This window comes from Phasianus colchicus, chromosome 12, assembly GCF_987193195.1.
Source record: "Phasianus colchicus chromosome 12, bPhaCol1.hap1.1, whole genome shotgun sequence".
NCBI lineage: Eukaryota > Metazoa > Chordata > Aves > Galliformes > Phasianidae > Phasianus > Phasianus colchicus.
This window is the reverse complement of record NC_143447.1, coordinates 1,349,865-1,362,217: the sequence shown is the minus strand read 5'-3', so window position 1 is coordinate 1,362,217 and position 12,353 is coordinate 1,349,865. Positions and strand designations below refer to the sequence as shown.

The window sequence follows — 12,353 nt, the reverse complement described above, 5'->3', positions numbered from 1 at the left end:
CTTTTGTGCTGCTGGCCCTCACTAGGCTGTGGCAGAGCTTAGTGACCCAAATGAAACTTTTCCACCCCGGCTCAGCCTCTGTGGGCACCCCCTAGACAAGGTCTTTCAGGGAAGCATTGGCACTGCAGGTGCCCAGGCTCAGGTCCTTGTCCCTCCTGTCCTCAGCCTTTCTGTATGATGAGTGCAGGGAAAACTTACTCCTGTTGAATGTATTTCCAGGTTGGATGGTGCAAAAACTCTAATGGGAGCAACACCAGCATGATGCTACAAGTACTGCAAGTCTGCAGGTGACTAAGACTCAGCACAGAAGGCAATAAAATGATTTAAAAATTTAGTCAGCTTTATTTATGCAAAGATAAAATCCTATTGCTCATTCATAGCCCAGGAGAGCAGCAGCCCAGCGATGCATAGCCAGGCATTAGATAAACAGGCATAAATAATCCTTGATCAGAGGATGGTGATGCTGCTTAAAGAAGCTAGTGCAAACACAGACCTGGTGGAGGCTCAGATCACTAATGAGCAGGCACAAATGAGTGCATTAGAGAAGCTGAGCCCATTTGCAGGAGAAGAAAGCTCACTGCCTTCACATGACCTAGTTCCTGGGTCTGTAGGCAAAGTGCTGTAAATTTGAGTTCTGCCACATTCCAAAAGTTGTTCAGAGCCAACCTCTGAGGTGCAGGATTAAGGTGGCAGAGCCAGGTTTGAATCCAGCACTGGGCTTCCTGCACAGGGACACACAGGGTGTACGAGGAAGGTGGTGCTCTGAGTGTGCTGGGCTCACAGTCACAGATGCGTTTCTTCTAGGAATAGCAGTGGGTGGGAGCATGGGACCATGACCACCCAGGGCCTGGCTTGCATGGATGATGAGGTCAAACACACCTTTCCCACAAAGACTGCAGCACACAGAAGTAAAATGGCAGGGGAGCAGGGTCAGAAATTCTCATAGTGATGTGCAAAGTAGGCCTGGTCCTTCTTGTTCAGCTGCTGACAAGCCTTTTCCACACTCTTCGTCATCCCAGGCGGGCCACAGCTGAACACCCCGATCTTGTGCACCTGGGGAGGAGGGGCCAAAAGGGTCAGCATCAGTTTTCCCCTAGTCCACCTGCTCGTGGATATGGGCCTGAGGTTATCCTCCTGAGCAGCTGCAGCAGCGTAGGGGTTTATGCCCTTCCTGCCCTCCTTTTACACCACCAAGGTCTCCAGGGCCTTGGGGAAAGGCTGGGACTGGGAACACCATTGTCCCTCCCGCTTGCAGGTGGGTGCCCCCATCCTGTCCCCAAGCAGCTCGGTGGACTAACCTCAGGATGCACCTCCTGCAGCGAGTCGAAGAAGGGTACGAATGGGGGGCGGCCAAAATGGGTGATGGAGCGCAGCCCCGTGAACAGACTCTTGTTCAGCACCTTCTGGAAGTGCCGCTCACAGATGTACTGCAAGAGAGACCTGTGTGTATCAGATGGGCCACCAAAGCACAGCATCCACCCCACAGCTGCTCCCTTGGCACAGGACTCACCAGCATGGTGGTGCGCAGGTCGAACTTCTCAGCCAGCTGTGTGATGTAGATGTGCACGGACACCAGCTCGTTCCTGTCTGTCTCCTCCACCTCGCGGATGATGTCTGCCAGCCACTCGAACTGCCGCTGTGTGCGCGTCACCCAGATGAAATAGATCTGTGGGAGTCAGGGATGAGGCTCAGCTTGGGACTAGAACCTTTACACACATTCATGGGGCTCTTTCCTGTAAGGCTGTGGGGGATTTTACTGCCAAAGATGCCAACGCCAGATGAAGGTATCTCAGCAGGGATCTTGCCCTCTGGGTGTTTCATCTTACCTTCTTACACATCAGCTTGGAGTTGATGGATGACTTGAAGACCAGGTCTTTGAGGATGGATGCAAAAGGTGTCACCCCAATGCCTCCTCCCACCAGCACCGACACCTCAAACTTGTGCCACTCCTGATGGCCCTCCCCGAAGGGTCCATCCAGATAGAGCTAGAAAGGAGCCAGCAATCAGTACAGCACCTACATCCTCCACTTGCCCAGGGATTGGTCACTTTCAGGGCTCACAGAATCACAGAATATGCCCAGTTGGAAGGGATCCACAAGGATCATTAAGCCTTACTTCTGGCTCCGCACAGGACCACCCAAAACCCAAGGCTTATGTCATTGTCCAAATGCTTTCGGAGCTCCGGCAGCTCAGGGCCATGCCTCTGCCCTGGGCAGCCCATTCTATGCCCACCGCCCTTTGGTGCAGAACCTTTCCCTAACACCCAGCCTAACTCTCTCCTGCCAGCACTGCGATGCTCTCAGCTTGGTTAATCCCATCCCTGGAGGAACAGCTCACCTTGGGCAGCTTGCCAATGAGGGCCAGGCTCTCAGGGGAGTAGAGTTCCCGCAGGCGGGTGGTCCAGGGCCCCACGGCACGGATGTGCAGGCTCAGCGTGTCCTCGTGTGGGGCAGAGGTCAGTGTGAAGGGGTGGTACTCGGTGGTGCCCAGGGCCATGCAGGCAATGCGCACCCACTGCCCAGACTTGTAGTCAAAGTCCTGTGGCCGCTGGAACCGGAGGTGAGTGACACCTGGAGAGGGGGAGGGGACCCGGCTCTGAGCACCTGATGGAGCTGTAGTGTCTCTGCTCAGTGCAGTGAGTTGGACTGATGGCCTTCAAGGGACCCTTCCAACTCAAACAACTCTATCATTCTATGACTTCGTTTTTTCCTTTGTTAAAGCAGAGAAGTCAATTGGTAGAAAGGCTTAAGGAAAGAGCATTCGAGCTCTGCTAATGGTGGGTGGGACAGCTTGGGAACAAACTGGAGAGGCTGGGGTACGGGTGTGATGGCTTCAGCTCTCTGCCTCAGTTTCCCTAGTTGCAAGGGATGCGTCTTATCATGCAGTGTGCTGCAAAAGCAGCAGAGGATCATGTGCAATGGGACATGGCTCCCTGTTGGAGATGCTGGGGCCACCAGCAAGCCAATTTCTGGGGTTACAGGTACCTGCGTATCACCTGGGTTGGAAACTGCCACCATGGAATACCCGATAAAACCCAGCCCTGGCGTAGATGTTTTTCCTTCACCCCCACAGCCTCCATCCTCCTGTAAAGGGCCTGGGCTGACTTGGCACTGCACAACCAAAGGGATGCAGTACCTGATGGCAGTAGCTCAGCTTTCACCACGCTGATCTCCACCTTCTTTCTGCTCAGGCTGAGCAGCTTGTCTGCACCATAGATGAGAGCTGGGATAATGAAATAGATGTGGAAGCGGGGCTGCTGGATCAGAGCATAACTGCCATGGATGATAACCTGGACAAGGAAAGGGGACAGCCACCATCAGCACGGCACTCAACACAGCCATCACTGGCAGCTCAGCAGCAGCAGGGAGCTGGAACTGAGACCACCAGGTTTCCAGGGACCTCTCATGTGGTTGCAGTCCACAGGCATCATTCCCCTCTCCCATCCCATAACCTCTACCAGCACATAGAGCAGCACATAGAGATGATGGGTGATCCAGAAGGCTTGGAAGCTGACACGGCGGAAATGGTGGGTGGCGAAGACGTACATCACAGCCAGAATGATGAGCAGCAGCACTCCTGTCATGCCTGTGAAAGGAAGGATTGGGAAGGGATCAGGGCTGCCCCACTGCGGCTCCATCGGGGCTGGGCCCTGCTGTGTGTTCTCACCTGGAATGGTCTGGAAGAACCACCAGTAGTACTTCTGAGGGAGCTGTGACCTAGAGGGACAAGAAATTACCCCATGGCATTGCCAGCCCCAGGAGAAGCCAAAATCCTGGCTTGCATTTCCATTCCCTTCTATGTCCAGGATGCTCTGCCTGGACTGCACTTTAAATTTCACCTACCCATCATTCATAAAGACACTGGAAAAGAGGCAGGACAACACACTAAGAGGCGTGACTGAAAAGATGTAGACGTTCACTAAGTGACCTGCAGTGTGGAGCACTATAGGAGAGAAAAAGGGAGAGAAAAACATTACCGCTGCTGTGGATGGAGATGTGACAGACCTCACTTATGTGACCAAGGACATGGTGATTCCTCATCTTCTCTGGTGTCTTCAAGCTTCTCACCTTCTCCTGCCATGCCATGGCTGTCTGATTCTCTTGCCCCACACTCCAGCAGCCCACCTACCTGAGAAAATCAGGGCTGCCATGGCAATCCAGCGGTGGAAATCCACAGCAGCATCAAAGGGGATGTAGCAGTTGAGGAATGTCTCCCGCAGGACAGTGATGAGGTTGCGGCACATGGTGAGCAGGATGTAGGAGTACAGGAAGGAGATGCAGGCAGCTGATCCTCGCGAGATGATGATCCCCACAAAGGTGGTCTGTGCAATTCCAGTGCTGGGGGATGCGAAGGCATAGTCTGGTAGAGGAAGAAAGCAGAGTGGCTGTCACGATGGGCCTAGCAATGGAGACCACGTCCCTTTCTGCTCCACAGGAACAGCCACTTGTGTAACCAAGGAAATGTCATTCAGATGGGACTGCATGGGAGCAGAGGCATGATTTGCTGTGTCAGACCCTGGTATGCTGCTGCTGGGTGACAGGGTGTCCCTGGAGGTCCAGGGAGGCGTATGTTCTCTGTAGGGCATTTTGAATCTGCACCTTATGTCCAGAGTTGGACATCTCAGCATAAGAGACATCGACAAACTAGAGCAAGTCCAGCACAATCCACCAGGACAGGTGGGAGTTATGTAGGGGAGGGTGAGGGAAATGGTCAGGTTGGAGGATAGTATGAAGGGGGGACTTTGTTGCTATCTGAAACCCTTTGGTGGGTTTTATAGGTGAAACAAAGCCAAATTCTTTTTCAGAGCTGCATAGTGAAAGGATGAGATGCAACTGCATGAGTTTCACAAGCGGAAATTCAAGTTAGACAGAAAACAAGAACATAGGGAAGATGATCACAAACATTGGCCCACACAGTGAGGCGGTGACATCTTCAGAGCTCCTCAGGCCTTCTCTAGACAAAACCTTTAGCTTTGAAATTGCCCTTGCTCTGACTCTCCAGAGGTCTCATCTGACCTCAGTAATTCTATGGTTATTCCTCGCGAGGACCAGCACCATTGTGCAAAGACCTTTTGCAGCATGTCCCGTGCAATGGGCAGCTCCTCAAAAGGAGCACATGGGGCTGCAGGGCCACTCACAGTATGCTCTCTCCACAAACAGGCCAGCAGTGATGGCAGAGAAAAGGACCACGCAGACGATGTGACGCCGGTAATTTTCAATGAAACGCTTGAACTCCTGGATCTTCTGCTGAACTTTGTTCTGCTGGTACTTCTTCCGTTGTGCTTCAGTGTACAGATACAGCTGATACTGATTCGCCCTTGTGAAAAACAAAAGAACAGCAGATATAATCAACAGAGTCCTCCTGGTCTGTGTAGCGTGCTGCAGTGCCTAGATTTGGGTCTTCCTCCCTGCACAGCGCACAACCAGCTCTGCACACACATTACTGCAGTGACCCCTGGGACACGGTGTCAGTGGGTGACCTCAGGTCACCAGTTGGTCTACTTTAAAGACAACAGCAGCTCAGCAGGTTGTGTGACTCATAAATGAAACCACAGAAAGGGACTGTAAAAGATAATTTGCATTTTTATATTCAAACCTCCATAAACATCCCAGAATAGAGAAAGTCCTTGACATTGTTAAGGTAAACTGGGATATTATGAAAAATATATTACGGCCATAAAAAACAGCTATTTAACTGCTGCCTTGTGGAAGTATTTGCCAGTGACACAGCAGTGAGGACTGGAGCCTCTCTGGCAACGCCTGCAGGCAGCCCATGTGTGAATCAGCACAGTTCAAGGGACTGTAATGCTCCTCTCTGTGGCTGAGGCATACACCCCAAAAAATCCACTGTCATGGTCTCCAAAGTTGACCACTTTTTTTTTTTTTTTTTTTTTTTTCCAGAAAGACGTCCACACATCCCCAGCAGTAGAAAGAAAGCAGCCAGACCTACACTGTCCTCATTGTAGGTGCTCAGCATGGGCTTGGTTTGCTGGTTTGCCTGGTCTGCTGGGGCTGAGCATCTCCAGCAGATCTGCTCCTGCATTCCCTCCCGAAGCAGCATCACTTGACCTATGTACTACACAGAGATGTGAGAAACCCAACAAGGGTATGAGCTTGCTCACTTTCTGCCTGGTCTCTTCCTCAGCTCATGCCCTTCTCGATCCATGCAGTGGGCCACCATGCCCTGGTTTGGGTCCTCCCGGTCTGAGATGGTTCTGCCAGAAAGAAGGAGAGACATATCGACTAAAGCCGTCCTTGTGGGTCAGTCAGCAGCAAGTTTGGCCTTTCCAAAATTTTCCCCATTGCTGCCCCATGGATGTTTCCCATCTCAAACTCAGCTGAGAAGCCACCCCACTCCTCCCTTCTTGCATGAACTCTAGCTGCTTGGTACAGTGGATAGATTCACTCCAAAAGCATTTCAGGAGCATTTGCCAGAGAAGCTGAGGTGAAGCTGGACGTGCCCAGTGGCAGAAAGAGAAGAAGAAATGGCAGCAGGACCAGTGAAAGCACTTACCCTCTGGGCTCTTTCTTGATGAAGGAGACACGGTTGTGTACGCTTTGCTTGAACACCTCAGGGACGCCTTTCAGAAACCGAAAGAACAAAATGGTCATTTACAGTGTAAGAGATGCAGTGGTTGTTAGTTGGAGAAATTGATTTGGGATGGGACAAAATTTGGAAGCTATGCGTTAGATGCTACCCATCCCCTCCAGGCCAACAGAGGTGACCCAGAGCTCTCATCCACTCCCCCACTGACCCTTGATGCAGAGCTGGGTGAGACGAAGCTCGTTGTCATGGTCCCGTAGCATGTAGTGGAAATCCTCCCATGTCAGTTCATCCCTGTCCTGAAACCCCGAGGCCTGGAACATGGACTCTGTCACCTGCTCCGCCTGCTCTCTTGACAAGCAGTTGTTGGATATCTCAATGAAGGACCTGGAGCAAGGAGGAGAGATGAGACCATAGTTTGAGTCCTTGCAATAACATGGGGCAGAGCCCCAGTCAAATTTCACAGTAGAAATGGGCTCCTGGTTGCAAGTGTTGAGCCCATAGGCTCTCATGTAGCTTCCTTAGGGACTGAAGCTGTGGGAGCTGCTTGTGGGGACACCTGTAACTGCAGACATCGTGAAAATCATTACTCAGCTGAGGAGAAGTACCTGAGCATCCTCAAAAACTCCTCCTTGGAGAGGAACCCATTCTCATCAATGTCATACATCCTGAACATCAACTTGGACTTCTCCTCTGAGGAACCTGGTGGCACAGAAGAGAAAGTAAGAGCAAGATCCTACTTTCACCAGCACACTTGCTTTCAGACATTGTCTTCAAGAGTCTGGACACGCACCAGTGAGGTCTCACCCAGCCCTGAAGAGAGTAAAATCACACTGCTGCTCAGTCTGAATGGTAACTGAACTCATCTTCAGACTTGTGCTGCACTTCTGCTTGATTTTCTCAAGAGTGCAGTGAAGAAATGGGTATAATATGCATTCTTTGTTGTCCATTATTGTGCAAATCCAGACCGTGTTTTTGCAAGCCAAGATTTTTTTCTGGGAACTTCAGTGATTGAATCTGGTATTCACCACCTACATCTGCAAATCCTTTTTTCCCTTGGTCGTTTAGGGAGATGGAGCAGAGTTGTATATTGGAGGTGACAGTTCAGCAAATTGCTGCTCTAAGATAGCTCCCTTCATGAACAGTCTCACAGAAAATATCATTACACTGTCATTGCCTCACAACTCAAGCTGTGCTGTCAGAAGTGAAAATAATTTTAATTGTGTCTACAGGTTGACCTGTTGGATGAATCTTGTTTTTCACTCTGAGTCCAGATACAGGACTTCAGGCAACAAGTGAAGACACCAACCGCCACCAGCTCCCACCTTTCATGAAGACCACCAAGATATCCAGGAACTCCCTGAAGGAGATGTAGCCGTTGCCATCCTTGTCAGCCAGGGAGAACATGGAGTCCACAAACATGGAGTTGGCTTTGAGCCCAAGGGCCTCGGCAAACTCAGCCCTGCTCAGCTCACATGTCAGGGATTCCTTTGCTTTCTGTGAAGACTCAAAGTTGAGCTCTCCAGCATCAGTCTTGTTGATGTCCAGCATCTGCGGGTTGTGTTCCACAAAAGAAAACTCATGAGCACTGTTGGAACAGAAAGCTGGTGCTCACCTGCTTGACCTTTTGTGCAGAAATGTTGGCTCTTGGCACGGGACACCCCATGCTTCTCCACATGATGGAAACCACAGTTCCATCATCCAAACATCTCTTTGCAACTCAAAACATTCATATCACCACTACAAACTCCCTTTGTTTTCTACAAGGGAAAATGTCCCTTGGTCCTCAAATTATTGGCAGCTTCCTTGTGTGTGGCTTGCCATTTGCTACGGAGGCCAACAGCAGCATCATTCATTGCTCAGTCAACACACCTTCCCTAATGCATCAGAGCCTACCACACTTCTGCATACCTGAGCAAACAGGTGCCTGAAGAAAGTCTCCAGAATTTGTTTCCTCTTCTCCTGGGTGACTGCCCGTTTCAGAAGGCTTTGCTCCTTCATCTCAGACACATGCAGCTCAAGACAGCTCGTTTTCAAGTAATCTTGGAGCTTTCCAAGGAAGCTGCTCCTCTCTGCCTCCTCGCTGAACAACAGCACCTGCAGAAGATCCCATCAAATGGCTGTGGGTGGCAGAGACTCCAAATGGTGCAGTGTGTATGCAAGGATGGTGGAGGGCCCAGAGGAGGCTCTCTCCAGGCATCATGGTACTCACCAGGTCATACTCCTTGGGGCTCTTTAGCAGCAGAGCTTTGTTCCCTTTGTTGCTGGAGAGGATCACCTCCACTCTTTGCTGGGCTTTTAGGCTGACACTCCGGAGCACCAACCCTCTCCCATCCAGCACTTTGAGCACTTTGTCAGCTTGGAGTTGGATGTAGACAAGGGAGCTGTCTGTCTTGGGACCGTGCCACTCCATGGCTGATAGGAAATAGCACAGCATTCAGTTGGAAATGTGTACCTGTGCTTCTAATCAACTCAGCACCTCCTTCACCCTTGGGAGTGATTGCATTGGGTTTGCAACAAGGGATGGAAAGCCTTCATTACTTCTCTGCTGGGGCTGGGGGCATGGGTCTCCTGCATCGGGGGAGACAGCCAATGCTGCACATAGCAGATGGGGCACAGAAAATACACTACAGGTCACCTGGGTTGCTGAAGTTTTCTATTGCATAACCTGACTTTGCTGCAATAACTGTGCCATCACTGGTGCCATGGTACAAGCGTGCCTGAGTCTGAGCTGTGCCAGAGTTAAGCTCTCCCTCTCTCATCCAATTTCTGAAATTCATTCTAGTCTTGCATTTTATTTGGGCTTGATGATATTCTCTAACTGCTGGCAGCACATCTGCTGAGAGACCAAGCATACTAAGGGAAGAATAATCTCCCAGCCACAGAGCTCAAGATGTGCAAGAATACAGACCATGGAGGTAGGAGGCAGGACTTTTCCAGTGTCCAGAGCAAGGAGGTACAATCCCTGCCCTATCAGTGCAATTGCTCTACATAGGTCTTTTTCAGGTAAGGTATTATCTGGCTCAGAGGATGACTTCAGTTGGAAAGAACCTCATGTTGCCCAAAGTGGGACCATCAGTTATGGTCAGTCTGCTCAAGGCTTTATCCAGTCGGATCTCAGAGAGCATGGAGACTGCACCCTATCATCCTGGGGAAACATTTTCTTCTTATATTCAGTTTGGATATTAGCTTCAAGCATCACCAGGCACCATCAAAGGATCAGAAATGCTACTTCACCGTGTATTGCCTCGCCGGTCACCTCCTTCCGCACGCTGGCCTTCTTCTTCTTCTGCAGCTTCTTGAAATCTCTCTTACGGAGAATGGCAATGATCCAAGCAACAAAGAGACTCACTGGGGACACATGGGAGAGAGAGGCATGAGGTATCACAAAGTTCCCTTCCTGTGTTTTCTTTGGTAGAAGAGGAGATGGGTAAAGAATTGGAGAGGCAAACCTAAAGGCAAGCAGCACAGGACAATGATGATGATGCCAAAGCCTGCACCACTGCCTTCGAAGTAATCCAGCATGGTCATGGGTGTGCAGTTGGCCAGGAGTTGAGTTGTCAGCTGCTGGGGCTGGGGGCATGGGTCTCCTGCATTGGGGGAGACAGGCTATGAAAGTCACGGGGCTTTTACCCTTCCAACTTCCATCATCTCCATGAACCTCCAGCTGAGATGCTGCTTGGAGTTCATTGCCAAATAACCCAGGGAGCAATGCAAAACTGGAATGTTTGTGATGTTGAGGGACAAGCTTTGTTTTCAAGGCTGAACCTTGGCACATCACATCAAACCACGAGCAGAACTGGTCTCGTGCTCTGGGGAGCTCAACACTACCACCTCTCCCATGGGATGGGCTGAGAATGAACCCTTTTCAAGCTGAGGTTCGTAGCCTCTGCTTGTTTAGGCTGTAAACCCAGGGAGTAATTGCAAGAAATGCATGTCAGAGGAACCAAAACGCCTTGGAAGGGCTGGAATGTGTGCCAGATAAAATGCTTTCAGGTCCTTCACATTTATTCTACTGACCTGTGTACGCATGCATATAACAGCAGATAAAGAACATGCTAGTGAGGAGAGTGACACAATGGAGGGTAGGCAGAGGCCAAGCCTTAACCCCAGAACATTTCAGGGCATCAAGAGCATTTTTGGTGCCTGGGAATCCTTGCAGGAATCATACAGCATTCATGCTTGGGCTTCAACCCACTTTCAACATCAGTGCTGCCTGCCTTGTTTCACATGTTCTGCATCCCTGTCCTGCATCCCAGCTCAGTGCAGGACGGAGCACTTACCCTTGCTCCAGACAAACACATTGCTCTGCAGCTCTGCCTGCTGTGAGTAGGTGACTGCAGCCAGGACGTCACGGAACGTGGTGTTACGGATCTCCTCGGCCTCCTTCGCTGTGAACAGCCTGGTGAAATGATGTAGAGCCAAGTGGTGGTCCTGGGGTGCCACTGCTCAACCCCACAGACCTGGCCAGTAGCAGCTGGGGCTTGCTCCCCACACTGTTTTATGAGCTAAGGGAGATGGAGGATGGCTTCTCCATCTCTGCTGTGTGTTATGAGAGGGAAAGAGGCATTTACCCATTTTTGGTGTTCTCAAACCAGAACCTGTCACCATCACGCAGGCGCACAAACTGGTCCAGGATGATGGCACTGAAGAGGGGACTGTCACCTTCCAACATGCCTCCAGGGAGCAGCTCCAGCCGGGCCGTGTTGTTAGCATACAGAGCGGCAACCTCCAGGACCTGGGCAGAAAATCCTAGTGAGCCCCATGAGGACAAGGGATGTGGATTTCCCCGATGCCCCGTGCCCATGGGCTGGGAGAGTGCTCAGCGAGGTGCTATGACCCCCTCCCTACGTTGCTGGAGAAGTCGCCTACTGCTTGGACGGCCCTGAGGTGCTCCAACATACGTGGTTTCTGCACCCAAACCAGCTTCCCATTACCTTTTGCTGAGAGTGTGGGGCAAAGTTTGTCCAGTCCTGCAGAGGCTCCAACCCGAATCGCTCCCGAGCCTGGTTGTAGGTGGGCAGGCCGAGGTCCCGGCCGCGCTGCAGCCAGCTGGCCACGTAGTCGGTGCGGGAGTACTTCAGAGGTCCGTACCAGTAATCTGCAGGTGGAATCAAATCATCGTGATGCTATGGCAGAGCTAACATGGCAACCTCAGCAGGCCTGGGTGCCTGGCAGGCCTTGTCTCTCTGCCACAGGCCACGCTGAACATGGGGACCAGCGCCACGTTCTTGAGATGAAGGCCCCGGGGCTGTGATCAGTATGCCCTGCATGGGGCTGAATCCGCTCTGAGTGTCCTGGGATCAGCCTCCCCACCTCGGCCCACACACTGCCCCACAGTGTGCCAGTGTAGGGGAATGCCAACCTTGGAGATCTTCCACCACGATGCTGTCTTCCCGTTCTGCAATCTGCGAGCTCATCCCTAGCAGGAGATCATCCACATCTTCCTGCTGCATCCCAGTGCTCTGAAGGAAGATGAAGTGGTTCCTCACAGACCAAAGGATGTAGGGAAGCCCCAAGGCCCTGAACCCAGCACCCAAAGCACAAAGGGGACTTATGGATCTTCCAGGTTCATCTCCTCTGTGTCACCTCAACCTTGAGGTCTGAGCCTGCTGAGCCTTAAGAAGGCATCTGGGTATGTCTGGATGAGGAGGATCTCACTCTCCTTGCTTACTCTGTCATACTCTGTGCCCAATTATCCTTTCACCCCCTGTCCAGTCCTCCATAATATAAAGCACTGAATGAAGTCCAGGCAGGGTAAGTCACCACCAACCCAAGCAACCAGTGGATTTTTCTGTCATGGCACATGT

At 51.4% G+C, this 12,353-nt stretch overlaps 1 protein-coding gene across 1 annotated transcript in view; it reads right to left on the bottom strand.

Annotated features, from left to right (window-relative positions):
• Positions 1-191: 191 nt before the first annotated feature.
• Positions 192-12,353, bottom strand: part of DUOX2 (dual oxidase 2) — a 27,483-nt gene continuing 15,321 nt past the window's right edge. The window contains exons 11-34 of the mRNA XM_031616175.2: positions 11,909-12,008; positions 11,481-11,644; positions 11,118-11,281; positions 10,827-10,945; positions 9,996-10,133; positions 9,781-9,894; positions 8,756-8,958; positions 8,455-8,640; positions 7,869-8,094; positions 7,152-7,245; positions 6,755-6,930; positions 6,514-6,580; positions 6,122-6,214; positions 5,138-5,316; positions 4,129-4,359; positions 3,843-3,942; positions 3,667-3,716; positions 3,458-3,585; positions 3,136-3,289; positions 2,338-2,570; positions 1,827-1,985; positions 1,511-1,666; positions 1,299-1,427; positions 192-1,053 (exon numbers count right to left, since the gene is read on the bottom strand). Coding sequence (XP_031472035.2) covers positions 931-1,053; positions 1,299-1,427; positions 1,511-1,666; positions 1,827-1,985; positions 2,338-2,570; positions 3,136-3,289; positions 3,458-3,585; positions 3,667-3,716; positions 3,843-3,942; positions 4,129-4,359; positions 5,138-5,316; positions 6,122-6,214; positions 6,514-6,580; positions 6,755-6,930; positions 7,152-7,245; positions 7,869-8,094; positions 8,455-8,640; positions 8,756-8,958; positions 9,781-9,894; positions 9,996-10,133; positions 10,827-10,945; positions 11,118-11,281; positions 11,481-11,644; positions 11,909-12,008 — 3,486 coding nt within the window. The 3' untranslated portion in view covers positions 192-930. The remainder of the gene's footprint in view (positions 1,054-1,298; positions 1,428-1,510; positions 1,667-1,826; positions 1,986-2,337; positions 2,571-3,135; positions 3,290-3,457; positions 3,586-3,666; positions 3,717-3,842; positions 3,943-4,128; positions 4,360-5,137; positions 5,317-6,121; positions 6,215-6,513; positions 6,581-6,754; positions 6,931-7,151; positions 7,246-7,868; positions 8,095-8,454; positions 8,641-8,755; positions 8,959-9,780; positions 9,895-9,995; positions 10,134-10,826; positions 10,946-11,117; positions 11,282-11,480; positions 11,645-11,908; positions 12,009-12,353) is intronic.